General features: G+C 45.1%; 1 protein-coding gene across 3 annotated transcripts in view; it reads left to right on the top strand.

The window, feature by feature from the left end:
- The window catches only part of DCC (DCC netrin 1 receptor), a gene marked incomplete at its 5' end in the record, with an annotated part of 954,207 nt that overhangs the window by 913,077 nt on the left and 22,629 nt on the right, over positions 1 to 18,501 (top strand). For all 3 annotated transcript variants that reach the window (XM_079994683.1, XM_079994682.1, XM_079994684.1), the window contains 2 exons: positions 3,006 to 3,122; positions 7,766 to 7,921. In XM_079994683.1, coding sequence (XP_079850809.1) covers positions 3,006 to 3,122; positions 7,766 to 7,921 — 273 coding nt within the window. The remainder of the gene's footprint in view (positions 1 to 3,005; positions 3,123 to 7,765; positions 7,922 to 18,501) is intronic.

The following is an 18,501-nucleotide window of genomic DNA, read 5'->3' as shown; positions in this document are numbered from 1 at the left end:
TTGAGGCAAATATCAAAGCTTTTCTCTGTTGTGAATTTCTGTTTGGTTTGGTTTAATGCCTGAAAGTGATAACCTGATCCTGCAGTTATTCATATGATAAGTAAGGGTGTCTTGGAGGAAAGGTGGAATGTAAAAAGCAAAAATAAATAAAACCCTGCAATGAATTCCGGCCCTTTGGCCCATGTCCTCTCCCCCTCCAAAAAGGTGCTGAGCTTAAGAGAAGGTTAAGATTTTTTGCTGTTGACTTTTCTTTCTTGATTTGTTTTGTATTGCTGATTTTTGTGTATTCTGAGCCTCCTTGGAAGAAAGGCTATACAGTGGACGCCGGGTTGCGAACGTGATCCGTGCGGGATGCACATTTGCAACTGGCAGCATTTGCAACCCACGTCTGCGCATGTGTGGGTTGCGATTCGGTGCTTCTGTGCATGCACAAAGCACAATTTAGCACTTCTGCACATGCGCAACTGCCGAAACCTGGAAGTAACCCATTCCAGTTCTTCCAGGTTAAGGGGAAAGCTCTCCTACACAGATCAAAGCAACAAAGTTTTTATTGTCTGCAGATACAAGACAAAGCTGAACACTGCTATTTACCATATGCAGTTCTTTGGGTCCTTGAAGTAAAGATACATATGTACAGAGAGATCCACTAGCACTATCACCATTCTAGCTAACACTGCTGTGTAAAACCCACAGCCTCTTCCCCTGACACTCACAAATTCAGAGTCAGACCCCAACAGCAAACAGTACAGCAACAGGACTTGACAAGACATAGTGAAAGCAGTGCCCTAGACACTCTTATACCTGTTTCTACACATAGCCATATTTCCTGAGCCAATGGGAGGGTGAGCAGTTCAGCAAGTCATACACTTGACCTCACTGGTGTTGCTACGGCAACCCCAGTGCGCCGGGCACCCTTATCTCAGAACATCCAGACATGGGGGATGTGTTCCTCAAGACATGAGCCCAAGCACTGGGTGATTTAACCCATTGTTCACATTATACCAACATGGTCACCCTAGTCCCACTGGTCCACCTAATCCCTGGTTCAGGCACCTGGTACGGTCACCAGCGCAGACCTATGTTTATGTACATGTATTGCATTATTTGCAAGGAGCTCATGGTTGATTAGAGGGATGCAGGTGGCGCTGTGGGTTAAAGCCTCAGCGCCTAGGACTTGCCGATCGAAAGGTCGGCGGTTCGAATCCCTGCAGCGGGGTGCGCTCCCGCTGCTCGGTCCCAGCGCCTGCCAACCTAGCAGTTCGAAAGCACCTCCGGGTGCAAGTAGATAAATAGGGACCGCTTACCAGCGGGAAGGTAAACGGCGTTTCCGTGTGCGGCTCTGGCTCGCCAGAGCAGCGATGTCACGCTGGCCACATGACCCGGAAGTGTCTCCGGACAGCGCTGGCCCCTGGCCTCTTAAGTGAGATGGGCGCACAACCCCAGAGTCTGTCAAGACTGGCCCGTACGGGCAGGGGTACCTTTACCTTTACCTTTTACATGGTTGATTGGCACAACATTGCCCAATGAGCTTCAGTGGGGCTGAGTGGGGATTCGAACCCTGGTCTCACCACTCATCACTCCAACCATTATACCACACTGCCTCCTTCATTAATATGGAGCAGAAAGTGTGGGCAAAGTCCATGATGGATTATGCCAATACAGTTTTTGCAAAATGCAGCCAGAGGAATTTCCTGCTTGAGGCTGCGTGCTCTTTATTCATTTTGGTCCTTAGCTGGAAACTTTGCTAATTATATCCATGGCCCGATTTAATCGGTGATGCCGGTTGGGGGCAAAAATTGTTTATCCATGCATCAGTGTTTTGCTTAGCCAGCTCCACATTTAAATTGGGCCCCCAGCCCATTTGGATGCCAGGATAGCACCTGCTGGGGCCACAGATCCCTGGCACAATTAAGGGCCCAGTTTAAACATGAAGCCCACTGCATGGAATTCGTAATGATAAAGCAATTTTAGCCCAATCAGCATCACATTTAAATCTGGCCTCGGACATTCCAAATATATCATTATTTCTGCAAAGCATGAGCAAAAAGCAGATCTGAAGTCAACATGGAGAAAAATGATATTTACATAGTTCAAAGGTCATTCGAAGCTTAATGAAGCGCTAACGAGCTTCAACTGATTTCATTTAGCAAACCTTCCACGGGCAAAACTACTAATTGATACTTTAGGATCTAGTTGGGTTATTTATGTCAGTATTTAATATAGCAAATGATGCATATGGCAAAAAAGATATCTGCCCAGCTTCCTTTACCTAACCACATTTAGAACTAAAACATTATCTCATTGCATTCATCATTAGCTTGCCAAATCTTCAAGAGCTTAATTTGGGGTAATATTAAACCACTTTTTATGCTCGTAACTCAGCTAAAACATTTAAATCTGGTGCCATTAAATAGAGAGCGAGACTTATTTTTGTTCCCAAATACACTGCATAGACTCTCATCTCTATAGCAAATGGCCCTGAGTAAATGGGTGATTATACGCCGCCTTTTAAACACTACGGCCAATCACACAGAAGGCAGAATGCTGATTTGAGCAAATAATTAGCATGTGGGAGTTTGGCCATCCCTGCAATGGAGTTTTGCTGTGAACTTGAAGGGAGGTTGGGAACAAACAACATTTTAGGATGACAGTCAGGGTCTCTTTCTCTCTTTTTTGGCAATGTGCATTTTACTGCAGCTACAAAGAGGCACGACTGCGAAGCTGCGATGAAATTTCATAGAAATGAACTAACATTAAAAGTCAATTGCAAAAAAAGGGGGAAGCAATTATTCCTGTTTCAAAGTGGTCTTTCAAATATTCTGTGGTACTAGGAGGAGGTGATGCTTACCAAGTGACCAACATTTTCCATCTAGTAAGATATGGGGAAACTTCTATCTTGCACAGAGCCCTCTTGGGCTCCCAGGATGACTCCCGGGATGAGGGTACCTACTCAGCTTGATGTGCAGAGCCCTTGCTCATTTAACCTTTATATTTCAATCTCCCAGCTCCGGACACAGAAGAAGTGGGGAGCAGCATGTCCACGTTGGAGCGGTCACTGGCAGCCCGCAGAGCAACACGCACCAAGCTCATGATTCCAATGGACTCACAGCCCAGCAATCCTTGTAAGTTGTGTGTCTGCAGCCGGGGTGGGGAGCTTGTGGCCCTCCAGATGTTGGACTTCGCCTCCCATCAGTCCTGGCCAGCATGACCAATGTCAGGGATGATGTAGCAAAGCTACAGGTTCCTTGGCGTAAAGGATAAAGCCCAACCTAATTCTGAAAGGGACGCAAGGGACGCGTGTGGCGCTGTGGGTTAAACCACAGAGCCCAGGACTTGCTGATCAGAAGGTCGGCGGTTCGAATCCCCGCGACGGGGTGAGCTCCCATTGCTCGGTCCCTGCTCCTGCCAACCTAGCAGTTCAAAAGCATGTCAAAGTGCAAGTAGATAAATAGGTGCCGCTCTGGCGGGAAGGTAAACGGCGTTTCCGTGTGCTGCTCTGGTTCACCAGAAGTGGCTTAGTCATGCTGGCCACATGACCCAGAAGCTGTACGCAGGCTCCCTCGGCCAATAAAGCAAGATGAGCACCACAACCCCAGAGTTGGCCACAATTGGACCTAATGGTCAGGGTTACCTTTACCTTTAATTCTGAAATACAAGTACTATTGCATTTTGTCATATGAAAAGGTAACAATATCTCAATAGATAAAAATTTTGAGAGTGTTTTCTCCTATGTGGTCCTGTCCACCAGCTCAGGACATCACTGTAGCCCCTGCTCCATGCCCCACTGGTGGGCATGAAGGATGGTGTCTTTTCAAACCAGGGATGCCAATAGGATTTCCTGGATCTAGGAAGCTGTACCTTCCTGAATGGCTAGGCTCCCGACAGAGGCGAAGCTACAGTAGCTGCTCCAGCACCCAGAGTGGTGCACATGCACCCACGGGTGGAGCTAGTCACCCACGGCGAGTGGCGAGCATCCCGGGGGGTGGCGTGGCAATGTCACCCCCCTCAGGGATGACACCCGGGGTGGACCGCACCTACCGCATCCTCCTTCCTCCGCCAGTGGCTCCCGAACACTGCAAACCAGAAGTAAGTCTTCCGGTTTGTGAATGTTTTTCGGAAGCTGAACGTCCGGCGCAGCTTCCGATTGAGTGCAGGAAGCCGCACCTTGGTTTTTGGATGGTTTTGGGAGTCGAACAGACTCCTGGAATGGATTAAGTTCAAGAACCAAGGTACCACTACATGTGAATTGTGGGGCTAGCATCCTTCCAATTACTGCAGATGGTGACAGCAGTCACGAAATTAAAAGACGCCATGGACCAGAGCACGCCAGGTATTCCTGGGAGCTGTGGTCCAGCAACATCTGCAAGGCACACATTGGCTACATCTGATTTCAGATTCAAAGGTCAGTATCAATATCAACACCTTAAAATGGGCCAAGAAACAGATAGGCATGGTGCCAATGCAGCTGCCACAGCATAGATGCAACATAATTCAGCTGGCATTTCCAGACCCACCCAGGTCAATGTGAAATCACCAAGCATTCCAGGTGCTCAGTAACCCCACCCCTTGGGATTTTTATTTTATTTTTACTTTTTGGCGTTCCCAAGCTACAAGCAAAAATGGGACGCTGATCAAGTGCCTGGAGAGTTCACCTGTATGTAGCTGAAGGGGAATAGTCCCTGTCCTGGAAGGTCAAAAGTTATGCAAGCCTAATGTAAACAAATTGCTGGGTAAGGGAGAAAGACGGGGAGTAACCTGCAACAACAATAATTTGGAATACATGGCAGCACCAGATCATTTTAATCAGGGAGTAATTACTAGAAGCTAATAAGGATGTAATTGGTTTCTGAGCTGCAAGCAGACGCTGTTCAACAAACTGCACAGAATGAGTTTATAGAATTCTGGACTGGACTCCTTCAACATACAGGTTGAGGATCATGTTTTTCAATGAAAGCCCATAAAAAGGCAATGCCCTGCACATTGCATTTTTAAAAAAGTATTAAATTCTGGTTGTTGTAAGCTGAAAATAAGGGGCCTGCTGTATCAAGCCAAAAGTCTTTGGATAAATCTCAAAGACAGCCCTAAAGAAAGTACAATATAGTAATCTATTCTTGGTATTATCAAGGTATTGATAGCTGTGGCCAGACCTAACTTGTCTAGGACTGAAGTTGGCAGAACAGTCAAAGTTGGTTGAAGATGCTTCAAGCCACAAATGACATTTGAACATCTGTCTACAATGTTGGCTCTAAAAGGGCCCTGCCCACTCCCCAAAAAGTTGTGGACTTAATCTTTTAGGCTCTAACAAATTGGCAGATAACACTGCAGACTGCAAAAAGGTAGGACGAACCGGTTCCCCATTTTCATAAAAAGCTAGTGCATCAAAGATGTTCCTACCTTGGTGTGTTATTTGAACACATGCAGTGATTTATTGTTATTGTTTGCATTGTATTCAAGCTGGTGCATTCAAAAAACATGACTCTCTACCATGACCTACAATCCAAAGTATTACAGTTCAGAATTATGCTGTATCAGTGTACCAGCTGCATCTGGAAAAATGGGTTGGTGTTAGTCTGAGTCAAGTAGTAGAAGATAGCATTGTCTTTTTGTTAGAACAGCTTTTGCCACTTCTTCCTGATTTGAATTTGGAAAATGCTAGCAACATCCCCTCTCTCTCTCTCACACACACACACAACTTCTATATCATGTATAATAAGCCATTGTTGTAAAATGTTCTTTCAGAAAACAACAATCTGTAGGTGTAATCTGTTTATCTGTGCTATAATTGCTTTGTAAAAGCCATGCGTTTTATAATTGCACAAAATGAAATTGAATCTTCACTCACTTGTGCCAGCATAAATCTGTTGGGCTACCACTGAGCTTGTTGCGATAGAGGATTCTGGCATGACATGGATGCAAACTTATTTATCCATTTGTCAGGTGGAAGGCTGGGAAGAAGGAGGGGGCAGGAGAGAGACAGCTGCCACTTTTTTCTAATGATGGTCTTTTTCTCTCTCTCTCTCTCTTTCTCCCCCACCCCACCCCCTGCCCACCCGTCCTCAATTCACAAATAGTGTTTAATCTTCTTGTTTAATCCTCAACAGCATTTATGTTCCACCGTTTCAAAGGCCACAAATGTGAAAAGTCTTTATCTGCTTTGCTTTTGTGCCACTGCCTTTCAAAAAGAGGTTACCTATCGGATAGCTATGGGTAATTTTTCTTTGAATCCAGCAGCAGGGAGAAACTTCAAGTCTTCATTTTCCTTTGAAAGCACAGGTGGCAAGGAGGACTGAGAAAGCCAAACAGCCAGTAATTTATTCACAGGCTAGTGGTTGGTAGCTGGCCTGCGGTTTTCTACTCTCAGTACAAAAAGTGCACATTCACTGTTGCAAAGGAGCATCTCAAACATATATATGGGGTTGAGGGGAAAGCAATGAAGCACAATTAAATCCATGGAGATTATAAATAATAGGCTTCACATTCACAATACTTACTTTATTATAACAGCAATCTAATCAGAACAAAATAAGATCAGGTCATGACATAAATTGAATGCCAGATAAAAATTCTTGCCCGTGAATTGCAGTAGCAGGCTAACATCCTATCAGTGTCGGGCAGCTATGAACCTGGGGCCAGAATGTCAACCATGCCAGCTCCAGCTCTTCTTACCCAGCAGTTTTACTACTGGGTAAGGCCTTCCTGTTGTGGTGTTTATTTTGCCCTTACTATGTTGCTGTTATATTTTACTTAGATGCTTTTGTATCTTTTGTAAATTGATTTTTAATAAAAGTTTGGAGACGCCTAGGGAACGACTCATTTGAGAAATGTGGTAACTGTGTAGAAATACAAAGGAACACGTTGATAACTCTCACAATCTCTGCAGTCTTCTGAGCGTATTCTGCTTGCCATCAGAGATGTATTATTGCATACTTTAATGATACTTTTGTTTTTATTATTACAGTCACCTAAAAAAAAAAGCATTTAGAGAAACAAATTACCAGTCTGAATTGGCCCTGATCATTGTGACTGTAAAATTTAGCTATAGTAATGATTGCAGTAGATTTATAATTCTGACCTTGAGATCCTCGAGTGATGTATTCAAAATAAACTCCTTTTACCCTCATGCTTATTCAAGGAACAAAATGATCAAGATAGATTACACTCTCCCTAGCCCTTCTTTCCCATCTGCTCTCTATGGTGTGCATTAAATATGTTGTTCTCTAATTTTCCAGACCACTATAGGCAAATCAGGAAAAAAAGAAACGAACTATGATAAATTCTTTTTCTTCTTTAAAACAAAATTAATTTCACATTTTAATTCTACCTTCCTGCAGCTCGCATGGATTTGACAGCAGTGGGCATCTTCCAGTTACTCACTGCCATTAAATCATGCCTCGCTCTTAATTTGGAGGCTTGTGCTGAACTTTAAATAAGCGCTAATTGATCAGTTTTTATTATGAATAGCATCAACTTGATTTGTAATTTAATTCATCATGTGCCTTCTTTCCTTTGAGCAGCTGATTTTGACATGATTCAGCAGTTTTGCTTTTATTTTCTCCTAGCCAGCAATGAGGCTCCAATATTACAATGGAGTCTCTGCCAAACATCATGTCTCCCACCTCTCAGAAGCATCTCCCTTGCCCAAACAGCCATGATAATAATCATCACCCCATTCCTTTGAATTAATTCTGGGCCCAAATATCCCCTTGTGAGTCTTCTATGGGAATCCACAGCACTAAGACTATTCTGTCCCTTTTTTTATTTCCAGCTGTGGTGAGTGCCATCCCAGTGCCAACGCTAGAAAGTGCTCAGTACCCAGGAATCCTGCCATCCCCCACATGTGGATACCCACATCCTCAGTTCACGCTTCGACCTGTGCCATTCCCAACGCTCTCAGTTGACCGGACATTTGGAACAGGAAGAAGTAAGTAAAGTGTTTTCTCTTTTCCCCCTCAGCTTCAGGACACTGAAATACATAAGACACAAAATGGATGCTACAAGTGTTATCCCACCAGTAACAATACATTTTTAAAGCGAAATGACCCCTAGAGCCAGATGAATTGGGTTGACAGGTGGAAATAATGGAATAATCCAATTACAGTGGTACCTCGGGATTCGAACGGGATCCATCTGGAGCCCGGTTCACATCCTGAATAGAACGTAAGACACGTCTGCATGTGCGTGGGTCGCATTTTGCTGCTTCCGCACATGCGTGTGACATCATTTTGACCGTCTGCGCATGCGTGAGAAGCGAAACCTGGAAGTAACATGCTCCGTTACTTCCGGGTCGCTGTGGAGTGCAACCGAAAATACTTATCCTGAAGCATATTTATCCCGAGGTATGACTGTAATTGTTTCATGAAAGCACATCTAAAGGCTCATTTTTACCCATTTACACTTGGACCTAGAGGTCCTGTTGGTGTGTTCGCACCACAACAACCTCATTGCTGACTCGCCCCTACCCTCCTGGTACACCATAGCAATGATGCTGATGGGAAGTTAGGGAAGCAGTGTCACCTTGCCAACCACTGCTGCTGACCCCTATAGATGTCATATTTTCATTCTGTCCTGACCTGCATTTGCCACCTGCTTATTTCCCTTTGCCTTGCCCCCCTTCTGCCTTTTTCCTTTACCTTGGTTGCACAGGAGTTTAGTCTGACACCTCAGCCATCCTCCTGCTGGCTCAAACAATGGGGGCTCGGCAGCAAAAGCTGATGGGGAGAGAGTTTTCTCAAAGCACCGAGGGTTCTCTTATTCTCCTTCTGTCTCTAGCAAAGATTCTGCCTGCTGGGACAGGAACCGTGCAACTGAAGTATCCTTATTCATCCCTGATTGATTGTGATCTTTACCTTGTTTTGCCTTCACAACTACCCAAGGAAAGCCACCCACCCCCTCCCATTTAGCAGACCGGGAACTGAAGCTGAAAGAGAGAGAGACTACTCTCAAGATTGAATTCTTTTTCCCATTGTTGCCGCTGGTGTGCCTAGTATCCACACTCCTCTTGCTGTCAAAGCAAGAGGCATTCATAGGCAACCAGATGAAAACATGACACTCTGTACACATTACCACCAGCCAAGTAGTTGCTTTTCATTGCATTTTCCTCATGCCTGGTTAGCTCTACAGTGGTACCACAGGTTAAGAACGTAATTTGTTCTGGAGGTCCATTCTTAACCTGAAACGGTTCTTAACCTGAGACACCACTTTAGCTAATGGGGCCTCCCGCTGCCACTGCACCGCCGCCACGCGATTTCTGTTCTCATCCTGAGGTAAAGTTCTTAACCCGAAGTACTATTTCTGGGTTAGTGGAGTCTGTAACCAGAAGCGTCTGTAACCTGAGGTACAACTGTACATTTCGGAAGGGCCCGCACAGAATTTGAATGCGACACCTGAACTTTTCACGGCCATTTCTTGCCGATAGCAGCAAAATGGGATCTCTCTGTACGTATGTATCTTTACTTCAAGGACCCAAAGAGCAGCATATAGTAAATAGCAGTGTTCAGCTTTGTCTTGTATCTGCAGACAATAAAAAAATGTGTTGCTTTGATCTGTGTAGGAGAGCTTTTCCCTTAATCTGGAAGAAACTGTCTAGGAGCAGGAAATCTCTGAAGACTCTGCTGGGGCTGTGCTTACTCTGTTGATACATTACACTGGTTGAGGTGTGATGAACTACCAGCTGGTGTGGTGAACTACCAAAAACCCACTCAGCCATGAAGCTCACTGGGTCACCAAGAGCCGGTCCTTGTGCTTCAGCCTAACCTACTTCATGGAGTGGTTGTCAGAATAAAATACAGTGGTACCTCGGGTTAAGAACTTAATTTGTTCTGGAGGTCCGTTCTTAACCTGAAACTGTTCTTAACCTGAGACACCACTTTAGCTAATGGGGTGGTGGTGGTGCTGCCCACTCCCTCCCTGCTCAGAAGACTTCCGCGCAGGGAGAGTAGGAGGAGACTTGGCGTCAAAGAACTTCTTTGCTGGAAGAGATTCAAAAAATGCCCACTGACGGATTCTGCCAGTGACTGAGACAGCCACGAAGTGAAGGGCTGTCCAGACAGAAAGGGTTCAACCAGACAACCAAGCCAAGAGTGGCGGCAACTTACACACAAGCAACCCCTAGAACCATTACAGTAGACAAGTACAAACGGTGCACTGCAGTAACTCATTTCAGAGTCACAGTCCCTACATTATTACATGACTGCACATACTATTGATTGGAGAGAGGCACCCTTCAAATTCATCATATGCAATGCCACTATGGACGGTGCAGCCATTCATCCTGCCAAATGGGCCGTGATTGAATCCCTCTTTTCTGTTCTTGAAACCCATTTCTAATGAACTACAAAGAAGCCAATGCTTAAAAAAAATCAGCCTTAGCAAAAAAAGAAGAAAAGGCCAATATTCTCCCTCAGCCATCTGCTGAAAGAGAAACTGAAGAAAATGAAGGGGAAAGGCAGACTTCAGTCATGCCTGCCTCCATTGGATGATAAACCTGCCTGCCATTTTGTCTGCTGTCAAAGCGGGTGGTAGCAATTGACCAGAATAATGAGTTTGCACTGGCTTCTTTCTTCTTTTTCCTTCTGCCAGAAAATAAAGGTGCATATCTTGTCAGAGTGATCTCAACCCATGGCGCTGCTTCAGTGTGTGTGTGTGTGTGTGTGTGTGTGTGATGGAAACATCTAAGCTGCGTATTCTAGGCTACCGACCCTGGATTTTGTCCTGGACTACAACTCCCATCTTCCTTGACCATTGGCCTTTCTGGTGGGAGCCCAACAACTTCCAGAGGGCCACAGCCCCCCCCCCGCATTAATGCTCCAACCTCAAACAATAAGAACTTCATTGTACCCTGTGTATGATAGCATTGAATTAGAGTACTGAAGCTGGTCCAGGCCCATGGAAAACTGTTCCAGGCATGATGACCACCTTGTCCAGATCAGAGTCCATGAAATCAGTGGTATGACCTTGATGCTAGGGCATCCACCACAGCAAGCATGTGGTGGACTACATGGTCTCAAAAGGAAATGCCTCCAGTGGGCCACTAGTGAATGTGTCCTTGCTACATGCATTCAGAAACACATAACAAGCTGTGATTTTGAATAGAAATGTGCAGAAGGGGAGAAGGGTTGTCAGTTCTCTCTCCCCCAACCCGCTGAACTTCATGCAGAGCAGAGTACAGTGGTATCTTGGGTTACAAACACCTCTGGTTGCAAACGCTTCAGGTTACAGACTCTGCTAACCCGGAAGTAGTACCTCAGGTTGAGAACTTTTCCCCAGAATGAGAAGGGAAATTGTGCGCCAGTGGCATGGTGGCAGCAGGAGGCCCCATTAGCTAAAGTGGTACTTCAGGTTAAGAACAGTTAAGAACGGACCTCCGGAACGAATTAAGTTCATAACCAGAGGTACCACTGTACCTCAATGGAGGGCAGGGAGTGCTTTGAACAGCCAGGGGGAGCCAGGCACCACCTTATCAGATTAGAACAGACCCACCCACCTACACTAACAAAACCCGTGTTTGCTATCTCAGCATTCCTGCAAAGATAGTTAGTCTCACACATGAGCACACTACACCTAATCTTTAAAGGCTTGCCTGGCAGGTGGGATGCGAGAACTTGTTGGGACGTCTTTGTTGCTCTTGTCCAATTCTGAACTTTTTGCCCCACTCCTGAAACGTGATTTTTGAGCCCTGTGTCTGGTGCTGAGCATGTACCATTACTTACCTGACTGAAGATCTGTCACTCTTTTATGAGTAAAAGCCACTGCTTGAGTGTTGTGGGATGGGAGCCAGGGCACGGCACATGTAGGCTGTATCCCAGACCCTTACAATCCACTCTTCTTATGTTAGGTCTTTTATGTAATTTGTGGTTTGTTTGTTTTTGTAGTTTGCACAGAGGGTTGTTTGTGCTGCCGCCAAAAGCTTTATTATTGTTTATCTTCAGATAGAGCTACGTCCTTTATATAGCTGAGCAATGTGACTAATGGATCTAATGGCAGTTTATATCTCATTACTGTATTCATTTCATTTCATCTGCTTGTCCATGGCCGTGTCTTTTAACCACTTTGTAATATTGTATCCATGCAGAGAGAGTTTGTGGAATGAAGAGCAAAGAGTATTTAAGGCAAAAGGCAAATTTTTAACAACTTCAAGCCAGTTTGGCTTATAGGCTTTTGTGATAATAACAGTATTTATATAGTGTCTGCTTGTGTGTGTGTGTTTTAGTGCTTAATGCACATACACTAACTCAGTAATAACTCTGTTGTAAGGGGGAAATTGGTATTATTATCCCATATGGCAGGGTGGGGGAAGTTTGAGTCTAAGAATCAGCAGCTTGCCTTGCAACAGAAATCTAGGCATGTCTACTCAAAAGTAAACCCTATTGGCTCAAATGAGACTTAATCCCCAGTAAGTGTGGAAAGGGTTGCTGCCTTAATTTACATGTGGCTGAAGCGAGATTTCTGCAAGAGACCCTTCTGGCTCACACCTCACAAGCTTAACCCAGTTCATCCAGACAGAGCTTCCAGAGACGTCTTGGCAAGGATGGTGCCAGGCCAAATTACATCCCAGGCAAGCTCCCTTCAGCACTGCTGCCTTTATTTGTTCGACTTCTGAACACCCTTTTCTTGCAATTGTGCGACTTTGCATTTCACAATTGCACTGTACAGTTTGCATGTGTGGTTTATCCCTTGTCATATAAGATGAGAATTCTACACACATGGATCCAATCACAGCGACTGCCTTTTGAATGGGCACCAGTGTTGTAAGTTTCTGCTTTTTTCATTTGTTTTGTTTGTTTTAATTAATGCAAGGTTGCCTACACACATCAGTGCTTACAGCTTTCCAAGATGAACTATTTGCACTATACATTTCAAATGCTGAATGAATAGTTGACTAGGCACCTTTAACCAGTGCCCCATCCCCGGCCATGACCAAGGCCCTCCCACCCAGCCCCCCAGGCAGTTTCCTGCCAGCTGCCCCTAAATTGGATCCTGTTTCCTAGCATATCTAGTTACCCTTTCTACTTCCTTGTTTGCATTCCATATTCTGCACCTCTCTCAAATTCTCAGATCCACCAGCATTTTCCTAGATGAACCCATTTGTAAAGATTTGCAAGTCAGGCCAGCTTCCCTTAAATCCTGATAGAACAAGCCCACTGCTCTCTTCCGTAGCAGCTAGGGTGGGTGGAGGAGTTTTACTTCATCAAGCCTTCATATGGCAAATCCAGATGTCTCTCTGCATGTGTGTCAGCGCATGACACTTGGGTTTCCTTCCAATGTCAACTTTCATTTTGAATTTTTAGCTCCTGCAGCTTTAGAAAGGCTTTCAAGAACGACAGTGCATGTCGAACGGTCCATCAGGCTGATTGCCAACCTGCGTAATGAAGCCCTTGGTATTAGCCCAAGGAGCGTTAAATATGACCAAAGGATAGCAGCTCCCAAAAGAGGTGGAGGGAGTCAATGGAGCTTAGTAAGACATCTCTGTTCATTTTTGCCTATGCACAACCATCCATCACCTTCTGTTATGAATCTAGTTCCCACGGAGCTGTCTGGTTTTACCATGGTGTAACTTTTAACAGCCTGCATGGCATGTTGGTTAGAATCCTGGACTAGGGCCACACCCACACCACATGTTTAAAACCACATGTTTAAACCACAAAGATACCAGCCATGGCTTCTCCCAGAGAACCCTAGGAACTGGAGTTTATTAAAGGTGGCAAGAGTTGTTAGGAGACTCGCTATTCCCCTCACAGAGCTACGTTCTCAGAGTCATCAATCCCTCTTTCCAGGGTATACTGGAAACTGTGACTCTGTGAGGGAAACAAGGGCCCTCCTAACAACTCTCAGCACCTATAATGCAAAGCGACTAGGTGCATATGGGTGAAGAGGTCCAAAGCTTGAATAATATGACATTTGGGAAATGTTTCAGCAAATGGGGACAAAGCAGTACCAGAATGGATGCAAAGAATGGTTAGGTTCAATAGCTGCTGTCTTGGTGGAGCTCCAGTTAGGTATTTCATGGCAACCCTAGATGGGGAGACAGCTGGACAAAATATATAGTCGAGGTAGGTATTTTAAGATGGTTATTGTATCTCCTCTCAGTCTCCTGGGAGAGCCAGTGTGGTGTTGTGGTTAAGAGCAGTAGACTCGTAATCTGGGGAACCGGGTTCGCGTCTCCGCTCCTCCACATGCAGCTGCTGGGTGCCCTTGGGCTAGCCACACTTCTTTGAAGTCTCTCAGCCCCACTCACCTCACAGAGTGTTTGTTGTGGGGGAGGAAGGGAAAGGAGAATGTTAGCCGTTTTGAGACTTCTTTCGGGTGGTGATAAAGCGGGATATCAAATCTAAACTCTCCTCCTCCTCCTCCTCCTCCTCCTCCTTCTCAGACTAAACATACCCAGCTCCTTCAACCGTTCCTCATTAGGCCTGGTTTCCAGACCCTTGATCATCATAGTCAGATAAGCTCAGGGGTTGTACGCCTTCTTTGTCCCATGGGCTTTCTGGACTTTTTCTAGATTTACACAGAACCTTAAAAAATACGCATTTGTGTTTATTTGCTTAGATCTATCTGAGCTTGAACTATTGTCTGAGACTCTGACAAACAAAAAAAGAAGATTTAAATTGAAAATGCACTGTGTGTGTGTGTGTGTGTGTGTGTGTGTGCACACGCAGAACCCTTTTTTACATCCCAAGCTAATCTGTATTGCATTTCAGCCTTACAAGCTAAGCAAATTTGTATTTTGAATGAGATAATTATGAGCTCTGGCAACATCAATACCAATTGTTATTGCTGAAGGACTGCAGTGACCAAGAGAAGCAGCAGAAGGAAATGAGCACAAACTCGCTTGTTCTCTAGTCATTAGGAGAAACTGGGGGAACTTAACTATACATAGGAAAGCTTTTTGCAAATGGCACTGACCTCTGCTTTCCCTTGTAGCTTTCAGCTAGTCTCCAGTGTCTGCAGTTCATTATGACAAAATTATCCCCAGTATTTCCCAGGAATTGGATAATCTGATTCTGGGAAAGCATAGTAATGATGCATTTCAGTCCAGCATTTCCTACTTAGTTAGTATCTCATTTGGTGCCTATAGAGAAATATATGCACACCCCAAGGCATTCTTCATTATAATGTGCCTGGAGAGTTCACCTGGCTATGCTCTTTTTTAGTTTTCTGCTGCTGGTCCTTCCGGGCCGCCTCAGCTTTTGCAAGCAATGGCACTAGAGTGCAACGGTCTGCTCTCATCATGTAGATAAGCAGAGAGGCTGTTACCTCTAGCAAAAAACAACGAAATGCTTGGGTCTTGGGGGCTCTTGATGAATGTTGCATGACTGACTGCTAAGCCCTAGGTGTTCCCACTAGCATAGATATTAAGAGGCTTTTGTACCTGCAGTGAATTAAACCACTGTGTTTTAGATTAAGACATGCCTTTCATTTGCAGGGCTTTGTGCAGCCCAGGGCCCTGAGATCAGAGCATGCAAGCACAGAATGAGGGATCTGGTTTGGAATTCAACATCCTGACAATCACATCTTTCTGTAAAGAAGCACTAACACACACAGGTTTGGCCTCCAACAGTATAATGATAATTTTCTGCCATTTATGGCCAAACAAGACCTGAGGTGGGAAATTCATGATCGGACATCCCAATGTCTTTTTCTTTCATTAAAAATAGCCAAGATGGAGGTCCAATTTGGGCTGAGAATATGGTCCTGAAGGACAAAGGTTGTTATCCCTTTATTCCACTCCATTCCCAAAGCTGAAATTGTTTTGTTCAAGTTGCTGTTATCTACAGTGGGGCGTAGGGAGGGGCAAATATCCATATTGCACCTGACCTCCCCCGCTATAGCCAGTAACAACTGGGGGAGGGGAGAATTCGGTTGGAGAAATAGGACTTAAGGAAGTGGTTAACAAAGCCTTCCGTGGTGTCACGGCCATGATCCAAATGGAAACTTCCTCACAGCTAGAGATTTCAGGAGGAATCATGCTCCATTTATTAGAGGTGATAATGGGATGGTGGAGAAGACCCATTATCTTTACCAAGAGAAGTGTGAGGTGCACAAAGGCCTTTGCTACTCCAGGGATGTTTTATGGGAACTACAATTGCCAAGCCCCATTGCCAAGATGTGACTTCTCTAGTATGGATCAGTTCCTCTCTACCATCCTTCCTCATATGTGAAAGGTTCAGCCTCCCATGATGCAGGAATGTTCAAGATACATAAGGTCTCCATGAAGCCTACATCTCCTCTGCCAAAATTGGGGTCTTCTCTCTAGCACAGGCATGTCCAAACTTGCCCCTCCAGCTGTTTTGGGACTACAATTCCCATCATCCCTGACCACTGGTCCTGTTAGCTAGGGATGGAGTTGTAGTCCCAAAACAGCTGGATGGCCAAGTTTGGCCATGCCTGCTCTAGCAGATGCCTCTAGTATTACATATATCAGTGATTGGGGAACATACAGCATTCCAGATGTTGTTGGACTCCAGCTCCCATCAGCCCCAGCCAGTATGAACCATGATCAGGGATGCTGAAAGCTGGAGTCCAACAACATCTGGAGAGCTTCAGGTTCTCCATCCCTGATGCACATGGAGGGAGATGTTGGGAGTAGCCAGACTGGTGAAAGTACGGGTTTCACAGAAAGGTCAAATACCTGATACACAACTGGAGATATATTTTCAGGTGCATGTCAAGATCTAGAGGCATAGACCACCTTCTCAAACCCCATTGTTTTAGTGTTTCGTTCATTCATTCAGATTTTATCTTAATTTTTTCATGAAATGGGCCAAAAGCAGTTAGCCGATTTCTGACTTATTTTGTTAATACTGTGACATTTTTATGACATTCTGTTTTATGTCTTTGTGTTGTCTGTAATAAAAGGTGTGGCATTTATGAATAGCCCTCGTAGTGGGTGTTTTTTTACCAATTTGATGTGATTACTCATTATCAGGCCCTCAACTTCCCACAGTGCTGGTACTTCAGGTGCAGGCCCTCTGCGTTTAACTTTATGCTCTTTGGGAAAATGAAACACTCGTTGATGTGAATAAATGCATGGGAGCAATAATTTAACATCCTTGCCAGACTTGTAACCAAGCAACAAATGGACATGAAAATTGAGTTGAACTCTCGTTCCTCTCCAGGTGGCCCTCTGAAGTTATGGCTGCCTCATGTTGGCAAAGCAGTTTGGGCCACATTCATTAGGATGCCCTGAGCTGTAATAATCAGCCTGTAATTACTAGCCTGCGTACAAAGTGGCTAGAGAAGAGGGAGGGAAATTATGTTGTGTAGAACAACCTTTTCCTGTTGGATTATCTTTCGCTTTCACTCCTGCCTCCAACTTTTACATTATGGCTTTATTCCAGGGGTGTTTGTTGCATGCCTTTGAGAGATAGAATCAGAGAATTGTAGCGTTGGAAGGGATCCCAAGGGCCATCAAGTCTAATCACCTGCAATGCAGGAATCTCAACTAAAGCGTCCATGACAGATGGCCATCCAACTTCTGCTTAAAAAATCTCCAAGGAAGGAGAGATCACTGCCTTTTGAGGGAGTCCATTCCACTGCCAAACAGCTCTTACTATCAGAAAGCTCTTTCCGATGTCTAATCAGAATCTCCTTCCTTGTAACTTGAAGCCATTGGGTTGAATCCTACCCTCCAGAGCAGGAGAAAACAAGCTTGCTCCTTCTTCAATGTGACAGTCCTTTAGATATTTGAAGATGGCTATCATATCTCCTCAAAGCCAGTGTGGTGTAGTGGTTAAGAGCGGTAGTCTCATAATCTGGGGAACCAGGTTCATGTCTCCACTCCTCCACATGCAGCTGCTGGGTGACCTTGGGCCAGTCACACTTCTCTGAAGTCTCTCAGCCCCACTCACCTCACAGAGTGTTTGTTGTGGGGGAGGAAGGGAAAGAAGAATGTTAGCCGCTTTGAGACTCCTTAAAGGGAGTGAAAGGCGGGATATCAAATCCAAACTCTTCTTCTTCTTCTTCTTCTTCAAAGTCTTCTCTTTCCTACGCTAAACATACCTAACTCCCTCAAAGATTTTGATTTGAGTTTCTACTGAGATGAGGTTGCATTTTAATGTTGCATTTTAATCTTGTTTTTAAGTTGTATTTCAATCAATTGTTTTTATACCTGGTGTTAGCCGCCCTGAGCCCACTCTTGGCTGGGGAGGTAAAGGTAAAGGTACCCCTGCCCGTACGGGCCAGTCTTGACAGTCTCTGGGGTTGTGCGCCCATCTCACTTAAGAGGCCAGGGGCCAGCGTTGTCCGGAGACACTTCCGGGTCACGTGGCCAGCGTGACATCGCTGCTCTGGCGAGCCAGAGCCGCACACGGAAACGCCGTTTACCTTCCCGCTGGTAAGCGGTTCCTATTTATCTACTTGCACCCGGAGGTGCTTTCGAACTGCTAGGTTGGCAGGCGCTGGGACCGAGCAGCGGGAGCGCACCCCGCCGCAGGGATTCGAACTGCTGACCTTTCGATCGGCAAGTCCTAGGCGCTGAGGCTTTAACCCACAGCGCCACCTGCG

The sequence above is a fragment of the Podarcis cretensis genome, assembly GCF_951804945.1.
Source record: "Podarcis cretensis genome assembly, chromosome: 11".
NCBI classification, from domain to species: domain Eukaryota; kingdom Metazoa; phylum Chordata; class Lepidosauria; order Squamata; family Lacertidae; genus Podarcis; species Podarcis cretensis.
Note: the sequence above shows the minus strand (reverse complement) of the source record. Positions and strands in the feature narration are given on the sequence as shown.